Below are 23339 nucleotides of genomic sequence, written 5' to 3'. Positions count from 1 at the left end.
ATTCATGGGTGCTGCAAACAGCAAAGCATTAGGGCTTGAAAACGAGAAAGAGAGAAGTAGAAATCAGAAACTCGCATGGTGTAGACCTGGAATCCTTGTGAACGCGCTGCTTTTTTTACTTGTCTTCAGACAAATGATGCGTGGAGAAGGGATGGTGTTAGTGAAAACTGTCCATCGGGGTGACGTCTACCTGCAATCTAAAGGCTCTGCTCCTCTTGCCACCTTCCTATGGAAGGCAAGCACTGCTAAGACTGATGTCTTGCTGGTGAGATGCCCTTTGTTAAAAGATGCCCAGCTCACTGGCTCTCCTTCCTGCTCCCTCTGACTCAGAGGGTTTCTGCAGAAGACTCTGCTATTAATGTCTACCTCCCTCATTCTCTATTCTCTCTCTCCTGAGCCCACCTAGGAAACAAAGAGGTTTAAGTAGTACTGAGAACAGTTTTAAATCTTCCTGCTATCATGTGTTCGTTTGGCCAGAATTATCTAGATTCAGGGTAGACTACTGGTCTCTTAGGGACACCATCATAACAGCATGCCATGGAATAGGTGGCTTAAACAATAGAATGTTTTATCACTGTTCTGAAGGCTAAAAGTCTAAGAAGAAGGCATTTGCAGGGATGGTTTCTTCTGAGGCTTTTTCCTTGTCATGCAGATAGCTGTCTTCTCAGTATCCATGCATAGCAAGTTCTACACCCCAGCTTGTCCTTGGTAAGTCTTCCATCTGTAAGGATATTGATCATATTGGCTTAAGGTCCTACCCTTATGGCTTCTTATAATTTGAACTCTCTTCTTAAGAGTCCCTTCTCCAAGAACAGTCATGCTGGGAGCCAGGAACAGGCTCTAGCTCATATCAGATAATGGACCATATGCCTCTGGCATGTGTTTCTTTGGGTGGAGGAATGGTTGCTGGTACAGGATTCTGCCAGTTCATTTTTCATAATTAACACATAATACAAAACATCACATGGCTCTTAGCAGCAATTGCTTCCTTGTATGATTGCCATCATTTTAACTTTGATGGTTTGAATAAGAATGGTCTCCATAGTTTCATATATTTGAATGCTTAGTCACCAGGGAACCCTTTTAAAGAATTAGAGGGACTAGGAGGTATGACTCTGTTGGAGAAAATGCTGGGGATAGGCTTTGAGCCCATACCGTGCCCAATCTGTGGCCTGAGACCAGAATGTAGAACTCTTAGCTACTTCTCCAGCACCATGTCTGCCTGTGTGCTGCCCTGCTGCCCACTATGATGATAGTGAACTAAGTCTCTGAACTGTAGCAGGTCTCCCTACAAATTGGATGCTTTCTTTTATAAGGGTTACCTTGGTCATGGCTTCTCTTCACAGCAATAGGACAGTGACTAAGACATGAGCCAACATGCTTCCAGCCTGTACACACTTCCATGTTCTTAGTTGTTAAAGCTGTTCTCATTCTTTGTCCAAATGAAAGATTGAAACAATATATAAGGCATCTTGGAGATAGAGGAGCTCTAATAGCTGTGTATTATTGTTTTAATTTTTTAAAATTACTTTCTGATCAGAACATTGGCTCTGCCTGTAAATATCTTCTGTGCATCATCTCCATGTGGAGTGGGAGTGTCCCTTTAAAGTACTATTTTTGTTAAATGTCTTAGGTTTTACAAGATTACTATCGCAGATTAATCTGTTTTTGATAGAACAGCTACATTCCAAGTTCCAACCAGAGACTACAAACTCATGAACCCAAATTGTGCCAAAGCTCCGCTTTTATTTATTTATATTTTTTATTGATTTTATTGAGCTTCACATTCTTCTCTGCTCCCCTCGCTGCCTCTCCCCTCCCCTTCAGCCCTCTCCCAAGGTCCCCATGCTCCCAATTTACTCAGGAGAGCTTATCTTTTACTAATTCCCATGTAGATTAGATCCATGTATGTCTCTCTTAGAGTCCTCATTGTTGTCTAGGTTCTCTGGGATTGTGATTTATAGCCTGGCTTTCTTTGCTTTACATTAAAAAAGCACTTATGAGTGAGTACATATGATACTTGACTTTCTGGGTCTTGGTTACCTCACTCAAAATGATGTTTTCTAGCTCCATCCATTTGCCTGCACATTTCAATATGTTGTTATTTTTTTCTGCTGTGTAGTACTCATTTTGTAAATGTACCATGTTTTCCTTATCCATTCTTCAGTTGGGGCATTTAGGTTGTTTGGCTGTGACAAACAATGCTTCTATGAACATAGTTGAGCATATGTCCTAGTGGCACGATTGAGCATCCTTTGGACATATACCCAAAAGTGGTATTGCTAAGTTGTTGTAGTATGAGCAGCGGGCTGCTTCCCACCACCCGGATAAAAGCGGGCCACTTCCCTGCCACCCCAGCTCCCGGCTGCCAGCTAGCTGTATACCCAAAATAATTACATGGAAACTGTATTCTTTTAAACACTGCCTGGCCCATTAGTTCCAGCCTCTTATTGGCTAGCTCTTATATATTGACCTAACCCATTTCTAATAATCTGTGTAGCCCACGAGCTGGCTTACAAGGAATGATCTTAACCTGCATCTGCCTGGAGTGGGAGAATCTTGGCGACTCATTAATCTGCTCTTTTCTCCCAGCATTCTGTTCTGTTTACTCCGCCTACCTAATTTTATGTCCTATTAAAGGGCCAAGGCAGTCTCTTTATTTAACCAATAAAATTAACACAAAACAGAAGACTCTCCCCCATCACTAAGTCTTGAGGAAGGTTGTTTCCTAATTTTCTGAGAAATCGCCATACTGATATCCAAAGGGGCTGTACCAGCTTACACTCCCACCAGCAATGCAGGAGTGTTCCCTTTACCCCACAACCTCTCCAGCATAAGTTGTCATCTGTGTTTTTGATCTTGGCCATTCTTGCAGGTGAAGATGGAATCTCAGAGTTGTTTAGATTTGCATTTCTCTAATGACTAAGGATGTTGAACATTTCCTTAAGTGTCTTCAACCATTTTAGATTCCTCTGTTGAGAGTTTTCTGTTTAGGTCTGTACTCCATTTATTATTGGATTATTGGTCAAGATGACCAATGTCTTGAGTTCTTTGTATATTTTGGAGATCAGACCTCTGTCTGATGTGGGGTTGGTGAAGATTTTTTCCCGTTCTGTAGGCTGCCGTTTTGCCTTGTTGACCATGTCCTTTGCAAAGCTCAGCTTTTTAAAAAGCAAAAACAGCTAAATAAAAACTCATTGGGGACTGTCTTGAAGGGCACACAGCTCATCTGTTCCCTTAGATAAGTTGTTCTCAGAGATGGAGACATCAGGGCTGGAAGGTGGCTGAGAGGACAGCACCTGCTGACCTTACAGAGCAAGAGCATTTGGTTCCCAGCACCACCTTTAGTGGGTGCCACAACCACCTGTAACTCTAGCTTCAAAGAGCCAGACACCTTCTTCTGGCTCCCCTGGGGACCTGCCCACACATGCTGCACGTAGAAACATATTCAGACACATCAAATCAAATAAATCATTTTTAAAGAAAATATATGTAGACATTAATCTGTTTCCATCACTTTGACCTAACATCTTAGCCAGTTTACTTCTAAGAAAAAAATGACTTGGCAGTGATTTTATTAAGAATAATTAATGTTCCCTGTGTGGCAGTGTTGCCCTCTTTTGTAACTTGGCATAATTTATCAAGAATGAAGAGGAGATAAAATCAAAGAGCCCAGGGATCCTGCTTATGCCATGGATCATGGACCGGTCCTTCAGAACCCAGTCAGGGCCTGTGCCAGTTAGGGCAGGGTAGCCACTACCCTTGGTGTAGGAAGACAGTGCTTGCTGGAAGCGTAGGTTAAAGAGAGGAACAACTTTGAAATAATACAGAATTTATGTTGAGCAGTGGCGCCACCCGCCTTTAATCCCAGCACTCAGGAGGCAGAGGGAGGTGGATCTCTGAGTTCTAGGTCAGCCTGATCTACAGAATGAGTTCCATAACAGCCAGGACTTATACAGTGCTTGTCTCAAAAAAGGGAAAGAAAGAAAGGAAGGAAGGAAGGAAGGAAGGAAGGAAGGAAGGAAGGAAGGAAGGAAGGAAGGAAGGAAGGAAGGAAGGAAGAAAGGAAGAAAACACAGAATTTAAGGCATAAATTGTATTCTTTGTCCAATGTAGGAAGAACATTTTTTTCTGTAGCTTAACTTTTCTGGTTAGAACTATACTTTATCTACATGAATCACATTCATAAAGTCAGAATAAATTTGTTACTATTTCTTGTTGAGTTCTATTTTATGAAAGGAGATTGTAATAACAATCAGGAAACAATCTGCCATTAAAATCCTATACCTGATTTTAATCATCTGCACCTACTTAACCCACACTTGCAGTTTCATTAGCAACTTACATCTGGTATTTTCAAATTGCCCACGTTATTTTATTACAAATACATGACTCATCGGTTTATGTAAAATGTAATTGTGTTGGACAGATTCCAAGGCCCTCTCCTGCAGTGCCTGCCTCTCGACATCCACTTTTATGATGATGGACAAGACCTAAGACTTTTCAGACAGTAGCATGCAGGGCCGGAAAGAGATCCTGGTCCCATGATCATGTTGTTTGGCGTGAACTGTCACACTAGCGGGTACTCTGAAGACAGTGAGTGCTGACTTGAAAAAAAATGAAACTTAAAATTTTACTTTAATAAGTTTATTGTATGTCCTTCAGTAACAAAAAAGTGAGAGAAAGTGGATTCCATTCAGAAAGCTTGTTGTGGTGCTGATCGCGATGGGACCTGGCAGTTCCAGGAAGCGGAGAAATGCTGGACACCGAGGAAGTCCGGCTGGAAGCAGGAGTGTCCTGAGATGAGGCTGTCCTGAGAGGTGGCCTTCCTTGCTCACACATGCTGAAGGCGTTGGGAGATGTCTGTGATGTGTACTGCTCTGTGTTGGGCTTGGATTCCTGTGCGACAACCAAATGAAATTACTTAGCCCTGCACTTGGGATAAAAACCATTGTTCTGAATGAGTTAAGAGTCAGCAGCAGACTGGTGATACTTGAAGCGTAATAAAGCGCTCAAGGAAGAGCACATCGAGTGCCAGGAGGAGGGGCTGAGAGCTCAAGACCCAGGAAGAGGGCTTGGCAGAAAACTGAGCAGCCAGAGACAGGAGCTGTGGGATCTTAAGTGTGTTGAAGGTCACAGAGAGGTCTGACTTCAAAAACATACTTCAGTCGGGCAAGGCGGTCTTGAACATACAGAACTTGCCTTTTAGCCTATTTACTTACTTGTAATTTTTAATTGTTAAATGTAAAGTTTATATTACAGACTTCTTAAGATGTGCCGAATGAGTGTGTGTGTGCGTGCGCGCGTGTGTGCATGTGTACACACACATACACACACAACACCAAGGCTTACATACTTCTTTGACCTTGCATAGAAATTATTCAAGATATCTAGGAAAAGCTTTTTTTGTAACATCTAAACATTAGTAGGTTTTCAGTTAGAATCTATTTTTTAAATAATTTATCCACTTTTATTTCATTTGCATTGGTATTTTACCTGCATGTATGTCTGTGTGAGGTGTCAGATCTTAAGTTACAAATAGTTGTGAGCTGCCATGTGGGTGCTGGGACATGAACCCTGGGTCCTCTGGAACAACAGAAGTCAGTGCACTTAATCTCTGAGCCATCTCTCCAGCCCTAGAATGTATTTTTATTGTATTTCATTTTGTTAATATGTGATGTGGCCACAAACTTAACATTTACAGCCAGGTGTGGTGGTATGCGCCTTTAATCCCAGCATTTGAGAGGATCTCTGTGAGTTCAAGGCCAAGCTGGTCCAGGACAGTGAGACCCTGTCTCAAAAAAAAAAAAAAAAAAAAAAAAACAGCTAACATTTACCATTTTGCTGTTGGGTGTCAACAACTGTCGTTACATTGTTGTCCACCTCCAGAGCAATTTACAAATCCCTTAACTGAAGCTCTGTGCCCATGCGCAGCTTGGGGCAGCACTGCTCAGTATATGCTCATGAACTGAGCTGTCTCTCTGTCGTGAGTCGTAGCCCTGCAGCGGTTGGGCTGTTGTAACTAGTTTGTTCTGTTTGCTGTCATCCGCTCAAGGCTCATCCGTGTTGTGTGGTGGACTTTCCGTCTGTTACCACATTTTGTTATCCACTCATCTGAACCCTCACTTTCAGCCCTCTCAGATGTGCAGTCTATAGATCATTTGGTGATTCTTTTTAACTTTGCAATATTGTTTCCCACGGGACTGTATCATTTTCCATGGTATCTTCTCATCTGGCACAGCCATTAGCAGTGCCACAGGGACCTAAGCTCTCTCCATCCAATGCTGTCTTCAGGTTTGCTCTGTCTTGTCCTGATCTGTACGACATGGGTCATCCTAATGAGCATCAGGCGTCCTCACTGTAATTTGATTCCCTCGTGACTAATTATGCCGAGTATCTTTTCATGCTCTCTTAGACTGTTAATAGATCATTAAGAAACATTGCTTGGGGCTGGAGAGATGGCTCAGAGGTTAAGAGCACTGACTGCTCTTCCAAAGGTCCTGAGTTCAATTCCCAGCAACCACATGGTGGCTCACAACCATCTATAATGAGATCTGGTGCCCTCTTCTGGCATGCAAGCATACATGGAAGGAATGTTGTATACATAATAAATAAATCTTTTAAATAAAAAAGGAAACATTGCTTGTGGTTACACTGATTTTAGGTTTTATTCTGACAAAACATGTCTTCACAGGTTTTTTTTTTCTAATGTTGCCAAGTCTTGGTTCTTCTATTTTCTTGAACAAATTCTTTTTTTTTTTTTTTTTTTGGTTTTTCGAGACAGGGTTTCTCTGTAGCTTTGGTGCCTGTCCCGGAACTAGCTCTTGTAGACCAGGCTGGCCTCGAACTCACAGAGATCCGCCTGCCTCTGCCCTCCCTAGTGCTGGGATTAAAGACGTGCGCCACCACCGCCCAGCTCTTGAACAAATTCTTGATTTTGTTTTTGGCTCTGACATTTATGCAGCCAATATAAAGAAGAAGATACCGAGTCGTGCTCTTTTTTATATTTCATGATTTTTAAAAGCATTTTACTTATTCATATGTGTATGCATGTGTGCCATGGTGTGTATGTGGAAGTCAGGACAGTCTGTAGGAGTGTGTTCTCCCTTCTACCATGTGGGTACTGAATATTAACCTCTTCGTCAAGATTGACAGCAAGCTCTATACAGCACCCTCTGTAGCCATGTCACTGCTTGACAAATCAAACTTTTGAAAATTGGTCCAGATAGATTTTTAAAGTTAAGGGGCAAGAAAATTTAACATTCATATTATTTTGTTATATTTAACATATTTAATAGTCCTCCTTTGGGGGCTAGAGAGTTGGCTCAGAGGTTAAGAGCACTGGCTGCTCTTCCAGAGAATTTGGGTTCCCAGCACCCACACAGGGTTTACAACCATCTGTAACTCTAGCTCCAGAGGATCTGATGCCCTCTTATGGCCTTCGTAGGCACTGTACAATGTGGTGCACATGCATGCATGCAGCAAAACATATAAAATAAAAATAAATAAATCTTTTTTTTTTCAAGACAAGGTTTCTCTATAGCTCTGGCTGTCTTGGAACTTGCTCTGTAGACCAGGCTAGCCTTGAACTTAAAAATAAATGAATCTTTAAAAAGTCCTCCTCTTATCTTCATCCTTTCCCATATCTCAAAACAGACTCACTATATAGCCAGGCGTATCTTGAACTCATTGTTTGTAGTAGTAGGAGCGGCGGGCTGAGTCCCCCGCACCCGGCCGCCTGAACGGCTAGCTTTACCCGAAATAATTACACGGAAACTGTATTCTTTTAAACACTGCCTGACCCATTAGTTTCAGTTTCTTATTGGCTAGCTTTTACATATTGATCTAACCCATTTCTATTAATCTGTGTAGCCCACAAACTGGCTTACCAGGAATGATCTTAACCTGCGTCTGTCTGGAGTGGGAGAACCATGGCAACTCCTTTACTCAGCTTCTTTCTCCCAGCATTCCATTCTGTTTACTCCGCCTACCTAAGGGTTGGCCTATCAAATGGGTCTAGGCAGTTTCTTTATTAATAAGAAATCACTCCCACATCATTTCCCCTTTTTCTGTTTAAACAAAAAAGAAAGGCTTTAACTTTAACATAGTAAAATTACATATAGCAAAAAGTTATTAAGCAAGAATCACAGTTACAATATTTATATCTATTTTATCATAACAATGGAAAACTGTAACTACCTATCCATTCTTCAACTCCATCAAAGACTCCAGAAGGATATAATATTACCTAAGTAAACAAGAAAATGACAGAGACATCTCGCTGCCTGTACAGTCACCCAAAGTTCCTCTGTACCATTGGGGCATCCATCTTCAGCCTTCAGGCCCATAGTATCCAGCAGACATTTCCATGAAGCAGGCAATTTCAAAGACAGTTCAGTCACTATCTGCTGTGTCCTGCAGAATGTCTCGCAGACTCTTTCATGAACCCCAAAAGACCGTCTCACCTTTAGGCAAGTTTAGCAGTCCTCTCTCTGCGGGTTCTCTGTGTCCATTTTATGCAACAGTCCAGGCAAGAGCAGTTTCTTGCCCAAATGGCTATCAAACTCCATAAGGATCCTCTTCGATGCCCATCTTCCTCTTGAAGTAGATTGGTGCCGCCAGGAGCAGACATGTCTCATTGTCATGAAAAGTCCTAAGTTATTAAAATATTTTAAATGCCATATTCTGTAGCCTTTGAGAGATATGAAGAATGCCTATCTGAAATATATCTCTATATATCTAGAAAATCTAAGTAACATGACTACAAACTTGACTATTATTTATGATTATCCATCAACAACCTATATTTCCTAATTATACATTACATTTTAAAAATGAACTACACAATCACACCTTATTCAAGATCAAAAATACATATACATATAACAAAATTGACCTTAAAATCCATACCAATGCAAATTATTCATACCTATATCATATCCCCCTTTAAATGTAAAAGAACATTTATAAACAATTTTTGGGAATATGGGCGCAGTTTTTTCTCTCCAAACTGTTTCCTGCTGAATGGGGGCGTCGTTAATTAGGTCTTTCGTGGTATAACCTGTGTGCTAGTTTCATCTCAGTTGGCAGTTGAGCGAAGCAATTTTTTGAAGATGTTCACAACAACCTTTCAGGAGGGCGTGGTCTATCATACCAAATTGTAATAGAAGAAATCCACAGGGTCTGGTCCTCTGTGAAAACAAAAGAAGACCCTCTCCAAAGCATCATATTCTTAGACCCAAATTTTGAAATCGTAATACCCTTATATCCATTCTGGTTTAGCTTGGCAGCCCATGTAATGAAATGTCTCTCTGTACTTAGCTCCTTTAGAGTCAAAAATTTTAAAGAAAGCACAATGTACATAATCCAGACTCTCTGTGAATTTTCCATTTTTACATGGCTTATTTTTCTTTATTTCTTTTAATCTCTTAACTATCTGTACTCTGTCTCTTTAAAGACTTTACCTTTTTTTTTAAACCATTAACTTTATTCTCTATATTCTTTTTCTTCTCTCTCTCAAGCCTACGTACATTCATCCAACAGTATGGTCTTTTATGTCTGAATCTGTTTTATTGTGAATCTGTAACATTTTTTTACTATCCAGGAGCATTTCTTAAAATGTTAAGCAGTTCTTAAAAACTTAAGTTGCACCATGTACAGGTAATACGGTAATAAGGTACAGCCTGTTTCCTGCCCAGTCGAAACCTTAACTGCGCTGTTTTTATGGTAATTACGGTAGTTCCTACCGGAGACCAGCACAGTTCAGCATGGCGGAGCTGAGCAGCTCCTGCCTCAGAGCCATTTGGTGCCCCTGAGCCACACACAGTTCCAGGCACACAGCAGTCCACATTGCCATCAACCAAGCCATAGAGCTTTACTCCAAATGCTCCATTCAAAAGCTCTGTCTCCCACAGGGGCCAGACAGAGATCGCAATGGCGGCACAGCCCAGAAAGCCGGCATTTTAAAACAGCCAGTTTTTTCCTGCTGCTGAGTCAGGACAATTTCTTTGCGGCGCGCAACCCACAAACAGCAAAAAGCTGTCGTAAATTCTCTCTCTCTCTGTCTCTCTCTCTCTGTCTCTCTGTCTCTCTCTCTCTCTCTCTCTCTCTCTCTCTCTCTCTCTCCTTTTTAAGCCCTCTCAGGTTTTACGTGGAGTTCATTAGCACGTTGGGTGCCACTCTGTAGTAGTAGGAGCGGCGGGCTGAGTCCCCCGCACCCGGCCGCCTGAACGGCTAGCTTTACCCGAAATAATTACACGGAAACTGTATTCTTTTAAACACTGCCTGACCCATTAGTTTCAGTTTCTTATTGGCTAGCTTTTACATATTGATCTAACCCATTTCTATTAATCTGTGTAGCCCACAAACTGGCTTACCAGGAATGATCTTAACCTGCGTCTGTCTGGAGTGGGAGAACCATGGCAACTCCTTTACTCAGCTTCTTTCTCCCAGCATTCCATTCTGTTTACTCCGCCTACCTAAGGGTTGGCCTATCAAATGGGTCTAGGCAGTTTCTTTATTAATAAGAAATCACTCCCACATCAATTGTTTTCTTGCCTGAACCTTTAAATTCTTGGATTATGGGCATGTGCACCGTGCCTGGCTATTTTATTATCACTTAATACTACTCTACAAGTCTACTTGAAAGTGCTTCTGAATCTTTCACAAAGTGTTTGGTCAGCTGAAGGAGGTAATGTTAAGGAATCAGACCCCCACCCAGGGAAGCTTGTTTCTGGTGACTAGCCCTCACGGAGCGTCTCCAGTGTCACTTCCACAGTCTTTCCCTCTGCTTCTGGACGTTCAGAGCTGTTGAAGACAATGTTTCATTTTGTATAACCTCATATACCAGAGACAGACCACTCCAGTTCGTCTCCTCAGAGTTCTGTGAGAAGCCAGAAATGAGTACAGAGGGCTGTCTCATGGCTCATTATACGGAGGTGGAACTGAGAAGAAGGTCTGCGCTTAGGTTCTCTGCCGGAGCCGGCAGTCTTGTAAGCAAGGGATTATTTTAAAATGGAATTCCAGGTGACTTCTGCTTGAGGTTTTCTGTTCTTTAAACAGCAGTATGTCTTGTCTTTTCTTAACAGTTGTTTCGGGAAGTACGAATAATGAAGATCCTGAACCATCCTAACATAGGTATGAAACCTGTACATACGGTTAGTGCATGACAAAACGTTTCCCTTCACGGACGGGCGTCTGTGTACGATTTTACTGTTGATCTCCATAAGAAAGAAGAAGAGTGAAAACTCAGGGACGGTGACACCTGGTGCAGTATCACAGTCCTGTGGTGCTGGGCAGCTGTCCTCTGTGGCTGTCACATCTCCTGCTTGCACCGCACTGCGGTACAATTGCGGTTAATGCACACAGATTCCTATCTCCTTGTTAAGTCAGAGATTGCATGTCATCAGCTATTAATAGAGTTACGTATATTTTACTAATAAATATTTGAGTTTAGTGTAGTATTTTGTATTTTGAAGAAAATAAGGCATTAATTTCAATTTTATTAAATTGTTTCAGTAAGTTTTGATTTTGCCTCCCTTACAAATAAACTTATTAATCAGATATATGTTATATAAAATTAGTTGACTCTAAGTAGTAAAAAACTTACTTTTAATCTACTTTTTTAAAAATATTGTATCATGCATCTTTAAAGATTTTCTCTGTATGTAACTATCAGTGTGATCATTTGTGGTGAATAATCTCCGCTGTGAGTTTAGTTCTGCTCTTACCACAGCTGTTTTATTATCCATAAATGTAGATTTGTTTTATACCAAACATTAACACTTCATGATAACCTAATACTGCACCCTCTCTTTCTAAGCTCTTGTGAAAACTTCTGATTTTAAGATCTCTCTCTCTCTCTCTCTCCCTCTTCTGCCCGCCCTCCCTCTTTCTCTATTGTTGTTTAGGTTTTTGAAACAAGGTCTTTGTAATCTTGGCTGGCCTGAAATTCACAGAACTTCACCTGCCTCTGCCTCCAAGTACTAGGATTAAAAGCGTGCACCACCACCACCCCATAAGATTTCTCTTTTTATTATCTTATTCTAACTAGAAAATGTTATGGCTTTTTCTTATCAAAAAACGGTTTTAACTCATAAGTTTGCTCTAGACCACTTTGTAGTGGGGTGTAAATAGTTTCTTTGCACAGAAATAGTAACTCTTGAGTGGCTTTTTTTGTTTTAAAGTTAGAATTATTCCATTTAGCGACTATTCTGATATTCTTCTTAGAGTTGCCTAAGGTGTGCAGAAATAACAACCATTTTATGCTGTCAGCTATAGAGTTGTATGTAGTAAGTCTTTTTCTGCCCCATCAGCCAGATCCCAAGTAATAACATGAAGACTTCTTATTAATTATGAAGGTTTGACCTATAGCTTAGGCTTGTTCCTAACTAACTCTTATAACTTAAATTAACCTGTTTATATTAATTCTATCATGTGGCATTACCTTTCTTCTATCTTGTACCTCCTGTTTCCTGTCTGTGTCTTCTTCCCAGAGTCCTCTCTGTTCCCCGCAAGTCCCACCTAACCTCTTTCTGCCTAACTATTGGCATTTAACTTTTTATTAAACCAATCAGAAGGCACCTTGGCAAAGACACATCTTGACAGTGTAAACAAATATTCCACAACAGTTATGTTTCTCCTTTTTTCAGTAAAACTGTTTGAAGTTATTGAAACAGAGAAGACGCTCTACCTAGTCATGGAATACGCGAGTGGGGGTAAGAGAGAGTGGGCTCTTGGTCCATGGAATTCATGGTGCTTGGCGGCTCAGGATAACATTTATGCCTTCATCGTGTTTGTAGTCTATAGTTTTATTAACAGATTTTTTAATTATTTAATTAATTACTATTAATGAAAGTTCAGTGTTTACTTCCAAGACCTGATGAGTCTACAGTATAAATAACTTTTGGCTCATTTAAAAATTACTTAGGGACTTTTTAAAATTTGCTTTGTCATCTTTTGAATGTTTTAATTTGCTGATTTAAATATTAAAATAACATATTTGATTTGTAGCACAGGAAATCCCAAGTGCAGAATGTATTTAATAAAATGTATAGTGAAAGCTTACTCTACATCAGATATTTATCTAACTGGCTGCTCACATATGACAACTCTTCAGCCAGGATATTCCCTGAGTGTTTGGATTTAAGTAACTGTTGATCTATGTGTTCTGTAAACTAGGGTTGAATTGATGGAAGGTGCAGACCCCATGTGTAATATAGAATACAGCATATACTTTGTCTCAGGGTCACAAGGGGACTGGTTTTTTTTTATTTTGCGTTGATTAAATAATAGAAAATCATTTTTATCTCCTTCACTTTCTCTTAAATAAGAGGCACTTGATTGAAAATAACGACTCCATTAGGACTTCTTAGATTACATTTACGGTGTTACGTCATTGAAAAAGTAAAAGCAATACTTAAAGGACATGCTTTAAAAGCACAGAGAACTTAAGCAATTGAAAAATAAAGGGACTGGAATTATTTTGTGGATTTATTAGGTATTTACTAATTGATAGGAAAACATTACGTTGACTGTAGTATAAAGCCTCTCCATTAGTGAAGGCCACGGGTGTTTATGGCAATGCAGGTCTTATGTAAACTGGAATAAGGACTTGTTTTGTCTATGGCATCTAGCAACACATTTTTACACAGCTTTTCAGATTTCTAAACTTTTTATTTTAAATACCAAACATGTGTAATTGCTTTTAAGTTGTTTTTGCCAATTAAATGTTTTAGTAAATTTGCTTTCTTCAAAACGTTTTTGTTTTGTTTTGTTTATTTGCCCTGAAAATATTTCAATATAGGTTTTTGCTTATTTCCTGATTTTTTTTTTCCCCTTTGTCTTTGGTGATGCTGGAGACTGAGCATGGGGCCTCATGCTGGTCAAATGCTCAGCCATAGAGCTGCATCCCAGCCCATCAGTGTAGATTTCTGACATACTGGAAAACCATATGGATTTGCATAAAATGCAGATCTGTAGTGAAACTTGTAAGTGCTCCATAATGACTTGTTTTTCTGTCCTTTAGTTATATTTCCATACAAATCCATCCTGTCAGAGTAGGGGCCCTGATTGTTACTTTTAGTTCAGTAAAACTCATTTATTTTGTTGGTTTGATTTTCTACATAGCAATGATCTAAAATTTAGAGAAAGGAATTAGACATGCTTTGATAGAAGAAATGATCAGCCTCTAAAGGCTAGTGGGGGCCTTTCTGCTTTTATAATGGCCCTCACCACAACTCTGCATGTATGAGCTGACTCAACGGTTGACAACAAGTACAGTCAACTCTCCATTGGTGCTGAGGGAAGGGTGCAAAGTCCTGAGGGGCAGTGTGGACTAGTGTAGAAGAGATAGGTTCCGTATTTATGTGTTGGGGGTGGGCAGAGACACTGTCGTAGTTAGAGTGTCTATTGCTATGAAGAGACACCATGACCACAGCAACGCCTATAAAGAAAAATGTTTAATTGGCGTTCAGAGGTTCAGTCCATTATCATCTGGGTGGGACATGATGGCGTGCAGGCTGTCACAGTGCTGGAGAAGGAGCTGAGTCCTACATCTTGATCTGCAGGCAACAGGAAGTGAAGACTGTCACACTAGACTTGACTTGAGCATAGGAGTCCTCAGAACCCACCCCCAGTGACACACTTCTTCCAGCAAGGCCACACTCACTCCAGCAAGGCCACGCCTCCTAATAATGCCACTTCCTATGGGTCAAGCATTCAAACACATGAGCCATTGGGGGCCATAGCTGTTCAAACCACCACACACAGAGAGAATGAAAACCAGTCCAAACCTGCATTCTTTGAGTCACACAAAGCAATGCCTCTACTAATAACAATAGTTATGGTTCTTTGGCAGTGCTTCTAAAATCTTTTTTTTTTTTTGACATTTTAAATCTATCACTGGCAAGGCAAGTCGGGGAAATAAAACGTTGAATTTTCCCTCTGAAATCTCCGTATAGTTGAGATTGACTGTGATATGCACACTGCTGACTATCTGAGTTGGATGCTGCCCCCTTGCAGGGATCAGTCAGGGACTCTGATGAATGACAGTGAGGATTAGAAAGCCTCTCTGTGGTTTTTTTAATTGAAAGTAGCCTGTTAATGTTGGTGTTGGGGCTCCTCTAACAGAATTTATTCTGCCTTTTGTTTATGCAAATAATACTTATAAATGCTTATAGGGTGATTTTCTAGGTCCTGAGGATGTGCAGGTGAACGAAGATAGAGTCAGCTCTCGAGCTTACATTGTAATTGGTGGAGCACAGCATTGGCAATGCTGTGCTAAGGGAAAGACTGAGACTTGTAGTATCCCCGTGTGAGCTTCACGGGCACATGTTAGAGGAGAACCAGATGTTTGACATTTGAACGCTTATGTTTACCTTTCCCAGGCTAACCTCATGTGTCTAGAGTTAACGTTTTGATGGGTTAACTGGGATTAGCAGCTGTTACCACATACCCAGAAGCACCTACTCTGATGAGCCAACTAGTGCATCCGTTCATCTCCTGTTCTCATCCCATTCCTGCTTTCTTCATGAAGTACCCATGTTTGGCATTGTTGGCGTGTTAGTTTCATCAGCATAAATCCATTACATATTTGATTTTTAATATTTTACTTATATTTTGGAGCTAATCTGCATATATGTCATATATATGTGTACTAAAATACAAGTGTCCTTTATTGAGTACTGTATGCCACTGTGCCAAGCGTATGCATTGTTTCAGGTATCCTTCACAGCAATCTAGGTAGACTCTGGTAGAAGCAGAACACCATGGGTTACAAAGTCCTGCTAATGTTCCCTAGCACTAAGTACCCACTAAGTACAGGCTCCATAGGATACATACTCGTGGTCAGATTTTGAAGCCTGAAGCTGTATTTGGCTATAGTATAGTGTAGCGTTCGTGCTGTGTAAGCTTTGACGCCATCCTGTGAGTTGTTGCTCTACACGTTTATCTGTGTTGTGCAGCCAATAATGACACAGAAAAAGTTTCTCCTTTACACTGAGGGAATAATTCAAGATTTTAACTTAATGTTAATTGTCTAAACTATTGTCAACCAGAAATAAATCTAAATCTTATGTAGAAATATAGATACTTACGTTCAATAGAAAATGTCAGCAGTGTCTACTTTGTTAATGAGTTCAGCGCACATTTGCTGCATGCCCACTCTGTGTTCTGTCGTGGAGAGGAAGGTGCATTTGGGACAGCAGAGTGCACACAAGGGTGACGGGATTCTGTGTCGCTTGTGGTTAGCTGCCAGGGTGTGTGAGGACATGTGATAGGCCTAATCGGCATATAGAACAGAGAAGAATGATGGAGTTGGACCAGACTGGAGTGGAACTTAAGAGAAAGCATGTGAGTACTTTGTAGCTGAGGCCACAATGCCAGCGCCAAGGGTGACATTGGACTGCCCTGTGGCTTCCCTTCACTAGAACGGGTAATAAAGAGTTGTCTGTATTTCATGTAACTTGTGGAGAACACATTTTCTTGGTTATTTTTTTAAGAGTTTTTCTAGATCATAAATTGCTACAGGTTCTCAGTTCCACACATAATTTTTTCCTATGCCTGTGTTAGTTTGTGACTTGTATAAACATAACAGAAAATGGTAGACCAAGTGGTTCTTGAAAACTGAGGCCAAAACTTGGCATTGCATATATTGTTAACCAAAATCAATGTATATTTATTGCCTGCTTTACCTTTCTGATTCAGGTGAAGTGTTTGATTACTTAGTTGCCCACGGAAGGATGAAAGAAAAAGAGGCACGTGCAAAATTTAGGCAGGTATGGAAAGTGGTTTTCAACTTTGTTTTGTTGATGTTTTTAGTGGTGTGCAATGGGCAATATCACAAACAGCTTTGAGAGTACATGGATTTTTCAAAAGAAAAATTCTCCTTTCTTACACTTTTTAAAAATGGAAAATTCCTAGAAAAGAAACCCATTTCCCCTGAATTTTGCTTTAAAATAGTAGTTGCAGATGGTTATTTTGAGATGGCCATGAATGGTAACATTTCATAAGTTAGACTCAGTGTTGGGATCTGAAAACCTTAGGCCAGATGACTGAGACAAAGAAGTAAATACCCAATCCTCTGATATGGCCAGAGATTATTATCAAGTCTGTTTGTTTGTGTGTGTATTACATATATGTAAAGAAGTTATTTTTTCTTTTATAACTAAATATATATTGGTTTTAAAAATTCATTTCAGGCTCAAGGAGTGTGGTCAGTTTTACTTAGCTTCATATGTGAGGAAAATGCAAGTGTGGTGGAGACACGGTTCCATCTTAGCATCAGTGGAGCTTCCTGGGGGAAGGACAGAGTGAGAGAGGTGGTTTTTAAAAGAATAAAACACACTTAGAATTTTACTTTTAATTTTTGCAGCTGCATTATGTTTAGTTTTATTTTTACACAGTTTATTCAAAAACACTTGCATATTAAAAAATGCATACTAAAATTAACTAAACCATAAGTTTATACAGCTCAGCGAACTTCTATACAGTTAGAGGGACCATTCTGAACAAAAGTTGTGGTGCTTCACATTGGATTTTTATACTTTCCCTGTTGGATATATTTTATGTACTTACCTGCCACCAAAAATGAAAATGCTGCTGAGTATTTATAGCCAGTGTATGTACGTGTGTACACACACACACACACACACACACACACACACACTGGCTAGATCCCAAATATGAGGAAGAACGTGGGGGATTTTCTTAGATTGTATGACCTCACCTAATTTTATACATTCTAAGTCCATTCATTTTACTGCAAATTTTGTCATTTTTTTACATTTTTCTTTAAAGCTGAATAGTACTCCATTCTTATATATACCAGGCTTTCATAAACTATTCATCTGTTGTTGGACAACTAGGCTGAAAAAATATACTTTATAAATTACTATATAAATGAGTAGTGAATTGTGAATTATCCATAAAATGTACTGAAGTAAGGCTGCAGTGGTGTGCTATATGCTAGACTTGCCCTTAGGGAAGTAAGAATTTTTATTTTAAGGTAATTTAGGTCCTCATCTGTGATCATTACACTGATTCTGCATTTAAAAACATTTTGTAAATTGGGCAGTGGTGACGCCTGCCTTTAATCCCAACACTCAAGAGGCAGAGGCAGGCAGATCTCTGTGAGTTCGAGGCCAGCCTGGTCTACAGAGCTAGTTCAAAGACAGCCAGGGCTGTTTTTTTTTTTTTTAAAAAAAAAAAGTGCCTTGAAAAACCAAAACCAAACCGTTCTGTAATCAGTCTGATGAGCAATGAAAGCGTCCATGAGGTCTTCCTCTAGGATAGCTTTCCATGGAGGGCAGTTCTTTAACCAGAGAGGCCTTGCCACAAGTGGACCTGCTTCACTTTGTGGCCTGACCTTTCAAAATCATTGTGTGGTATCTTTGTCCCCTACATCTCTATTGTTCCAGTAGATCCCCACAGTTAGTTGCTCATAAGAGCGGGTGGGAGGCTATGAAGTGGCTGAGGGAGCAAAGGCATTTGCCACCAAGCCGGACAGCCTGAGTTCAGTGCCCAGGAACCATATGGGAGGGCAGGGTAGGACTGGCTCTCACCTTGGTGCACATGCCGTGCTCGGGAGCAGTGCACAGGGAAGGCAGTGGTCCAGAGCAGTTGATGTGAAGCTCCTCCCTGCTGCAGGAGAGGAGCTGTTGCTCCGCTCAGTAAGTTTTGCTTCCTTGCCTTTAAAAAGCAAAATAAACCGTGGCTATGGAAACAACTGGTAATGGGAAAGCAACATTAAGAGCCTGGGCTGTGCTGAGCCTCTTCCCATTGCATTCTTTCCTGTCCTGGGGTTGGAATTTCTTGCTATCTGGTCAAGCACTCCTGTTATCTCCTTCCTTGTCAGTCCTTGTTAGTAGCAGATGAGTAAGAAAATTCTAGTTGTTACTGCGTGTTCCCCTTGAGATCCTTGTGTATATTTTAAAGATGATCCTCATTTATCCTTTTTCTTTTTAGCCTGCTGGTTTAACTTGTCTTCTAAAACATGGCAAGTATAGAAAGTTGTACTTGGCGAAAAAACTTCGTGTTGTAAAAGCAGTCAACCATTGTGGTCAATGGGACCAGGACAGAGTGTAGGTTTAGATCTTTAGCCCTAGCCCCAGGCCCCCACCAAATGTGTTTTTACTTTTATTTATGACTTTTTATATTAACATTGAAAAAATGAACGACATAACAAGGTTATATAGATTCATGCCCTTGATTCTGCTATTTGATATGCTAAAAACAATACACAGTTTAAGACCATTTTAGCCACCACTGCCAGCACAATGCCTCTGCATTCCATAAGCTGTGAGGGTGTGCAAACACATGTATGCACACACATGCACACACACACACACACACACACCATAGTATTGGGGATGGGGAAGTGTGCTTCCTGCTCTTCCAGAGGACCTGGTTCAATTCCCAGCACCCACATGGTAGCTCACAACCATCTGAATCTCCAGTCCCAGAGGTCGCATGCCTTTTTCTGGCCTCTGTGAGCATTGCACACTTGTGTCGTGCTGACATAAATATAGTAAAACACCTATCTACATACAATGAAAATAAGTCTTATGTTCAAAATTATATTGATCCCAAGGTCAAGCAAGCCTACTACTGAGAGAATAGGAATTCCTGACCCATGTATGTCATTGCAAAGCTACCCCCAGCAACACATGTGGAGCCTGAAGGTCTGCACATGCCTGCTTGTAAATCCTGTTCTCAAGGTCCACATGGAAGTCTCATAGAGAAGTCTCTGCATCCTGCTCCTGGGATGTTCTCAGGTGACAGTCTGCTATAGGCCAGCGTGATGAAATGTGGGCTTCAGGGTGGAGGCTCACGTGGTGAGTCAGAAGCCCAAACAACTTTCTTGTCAGACATGGTGTCTTGCTAGGGGAGTGTGGTGGCACCTTAAATGTCCCTCTTGAACACCAGCTCAGAGGGCATTTTCTGTTTAGAATATGTGCTTCATGCAGCATTCTCTTATGTTAGCTTCTGCTGTTAAAGCTTTGAGCTAAGGACAATTCTTATTGCAGAAATGTCCGTGAACTGCTTGGATAAAGACTGTCCTATCACGTGTGAGCCCATGGTCTCTGGTCACAATTGGTAACCAAATCACTGTAGCACACCTTCACGGTGTCGTTCAGGATGTGACCTGTAAGGACAGCAGTGTTACCAGCATAGAGAAGTAGCCTGGTACCCTGAACACTGTTACCTCTGTAGTGTATCCAGTAAAACAGCATGCAAATCGATCCTGCGACCAACAGGCTTAACTGAGTGAAAATCCAGTCTTAGAACTTTGAAGCGGGCTGCTTCAGAATCTTACAGATGTTTATTGTTGTTCTGCTGTACGTGGGGACTCATACTGAAGATGCTCAAGGCATTGTCATCCTGCCCCAGACATTTAGTGACTGCAGGCAGTATTTGCTCAGTATGGAATCCAGGGACTTTCACCAATCTGTCTCTCAAAGCTTGATTCCATCAGCATTATGAATATATCATATTCTCTCACCATTAACCTATCTCATCCCTTTACCCCCACTCTCTCTTACCAAAAATCTCAACTGTTCCTGTCCTTCAAGGACACCCTCCACCAAAGGCATGTCCTCCGAGAAGCATTTCTGTGAACATCATTCATTTTCATGACCCCTCACTTCTTTGTACCCCTGCTTCTGAGAGTCTCCCTTGAATTATATTACTCGCTTTCAGCCCCGTAAGGGTGGTGCTCATGTAATGTTCATGTTTGTACTCCCCTTAGGAAAAGGCACATAGCAGGTACTCAATAAACTGACTTGAATCAAATGAATTTAATTGAATTATTTACTCATGTGTGTTGGTGGTTTTGGTTTTTTTTCAAATTCATGTCTTGTCTCTGAACCATTTTAACATACATTTGGATGATTTCCTAGCACTGAAATGCCACTTTCCCTCTGCGTGGAGTTCCTTTTCCCTCATTTCTGTTAACACAGCCATACTCCCTGCTCCATTAGACTTTCGGGAGTCTCGTTTCTGTCTGCATTTGTGAACAGCTAACTCCTTTAACCGACCCCACCACTCTGCATGAAAATGTCCAGCCTTTTAGGTTCCAGATAGAATTACACATACAAGTTAGCTCTCTGCCAGCTGTGAGTTCTCTCTTTTAAAGACTTGTCACAGAAAAGCTTATAATCTGTTTCTTTTTTGTAGTCGAGGCCTTTACACTGTCAGACATTTCCCTCTCTGGCCCTTATCCCAGAGTCCTATACACTGGCTCTAGCTGCAAAATGTATAAGCAGTGCACAGTAATTTGTCCAGCTGAATTAAGGGCAAATGTAAGATTAACTTGTATCTTGTTTTTTTTTCTTTTGAGGGTTAGTTTTTTCCTATTTCTTTACATTTGAGCAGAAAATATGAGATATTGTAAATACTTCACTAATTAGTTCTTGATAAATTAAGGAAATATGCCTTGAACAAATGTGATATATTTCCCAAATACACTTTGCGTTAGCTCCACCCAGCATCTTGAATGCTAGTTTACATGGGCCAAAGCCTTCTTTCAACACTGAAGTGAACCCTTCTTCTAAATTACAAATTACATACTTTGGCACATGTAAACAGAAAAATTTGATGAGTATAGAGAATTTCCATGGACGTTGACCAAAAGAAATTAGAGTATGTTTCCACAAGAGAATATTACTTTCCACATTTAAAACATTTATCTCTTTAATAAGCATAGTTTTCTAAACTAATCATGAAATTGCTATTATTTTTAAATCAAAGTTAGTATTTTATCAAATTGAAGTAATAGTTTTGAAAATCAGATATTTAACCATAAAATAATTTTGACTTTTTATCCAAATATTTATTTCAGATTGTATCTGCTGTACAGTACTGTCATCAAAAATGCATTGTTCATCGTGATCTTAAGGTAAGCTGCTGCTTTTAAAATTAAAATCTTAATTATGAAAGTATGTAATAATAAGAGGGCTGGGGACTGGGGAGATGGCTCTATAAATAAGACCACTTGCTTTGCAAACATGAGGACCTGTTTTCAAATCCCCAGCACTTAATAAAAACCTGGTAGGGCTGTGCATGCCTATAACTCCAGCATTTGGAGGCAGAGCCTGGCAGGGCCTGGGAGCTCACTGGCCAGCCTAGGTGAAACTGCCAGTGTCAGATGCACTGAGTAGTTCTGTCTTTAGGGAGTAAAGCAGAGGTGAGACTGAAGGACCCTGGGGTCTTTCTCTGGACTCCATCCATATCGCCACACACACTTAAAATTTGCCATAGTAAGTTAGGGCCACCTCTTTCAGTTACCCAGCATTTCAAACACAGGATGAGGTGGCTTTATAGATGTGACACCATAGCTTGTGAAAGACACTGTGTTCACTAAGCACATGAAAACATGGGCATGACTTTGTCTAATGTCAAAGTTAGAGGACTTGATTGATTATTAACTAACATATTTTAAATAGATAAATACAGAATTCTATCTGCCGGGGTCCAGCCTTAGCTCGGGTCAAGTACTGAGGCAGGGAAGGGATGCCAGCGCAAGGAAAACTTTTGACCACCAAGTAGATTGCACTCAAGTGGCCCTGAATAGCGCGGGCCATCTTTATTTATACTTAAACAGTTTTTCATGCCAAGCTTACATGAACAGCTTTATTATTGGCTTTTATTTTTGACTTTAAGAAATACATCACATTTTAAGGACTAATCGGGATCATTACAAAGGCCCCATTGTTCCCCTTTATGCTTCCCAATACACCTTCCCACCCTCTGCATAGACTTATTCCAGACATAGAGTTCAGCATTTGTGCAGGCTTAACTAAATATCGAGCCAGGTAATCCTGCTCTTGCAGCACTGATGTCAGCTGGCAGCTACCTGAAGTTACAAAGTTAAAAGTAATAGACATGGGCACAATGCTTTAAGGACAACAATATTCAAACCCAGACAGTTCTTTCATGTCTGCAAGATATATTTTTATACAGTTTCCTTTCCTACAAGAGGCTTCCATGTCTCCATCTCTCTGTAAGAGGCCGACTCTGACAAAGCATTCTTTCCTATTTCTTTATACCATACTTCTACCAATATGAGCTCCTTTGTATGGTAAAGATGGATCTACCCATCCCATATTTTACATTGCGTTATTCCCATCAGAATATACTAGATCTTATCATTGATTCTATATGATTACTGTCCAAGGAACTTTATCTCAACAGTTGACAGTTTTTGTATTTCGGAGGCTTTTCCCTGTTCTGTCTCTACATGCCTTACTCTCCTTTCCAGAACTGTGAGACATGGTTAATGCTCCAAGTGTTGTTTTCTCATATGTACCTAAATGTCTCTATTGAGTCAAAAAAGTTCCCAG

General features: G+C 40.5%; 1 protein-coding gene across 3 annotated transcripts in view; it reads left to right on the top strand.

Annotated features, from left to right (window-relative positions):
• The window catches only part of Mark1 (microtubule affinity regulating kinase 1), a 110739-nt gene that overhangs the window by 54914 nt on the left and 32486 nt on the right, over window positions 1–23339 (top strand). For all 3 annotated transcript variants that reach the window (XM_075989397.1, XM_075989396.1, XM_075989395.1), the window contains exons 4-7: window positions 11088–11136; window positions 12651–12716; window positions 16705–16775; window positions 21839–21895. In XM_075989397.1, coding sequence (XP_075845512.1) covers window positions 11088–11136; window positions 12651–12716; window positions 16705–16775; window positions 21839–21895 — 243 coding nt within the window. The remainder of the gene's footprint in view (window positions 1–11087; window positions 11137–12650; window positions 12717–16704; window positions 16776–21838; window positions 21896–23339) is intronic.

This window comes from Microtus pennsylvanicus, chromosome 10, assembly GCF_037038515.1.
Source record: "Microtus pennsylvanicus isolate mMicPen1 chromosome 10, mMicPen1.hap1, whole genome shotgun sequence".
Taxonomy (NCBI): Eukaryota; Metazoa; Chordata; class Mammalia; order Rodentia; family Cricetidae; genus Microtus; species Microtus pennsylvanicus.
The sequence above is the reverse complement of the archived record's forward strand: the minus strand, read 5'-3'. Positions and strand labels throughout refer to the sequence as shown.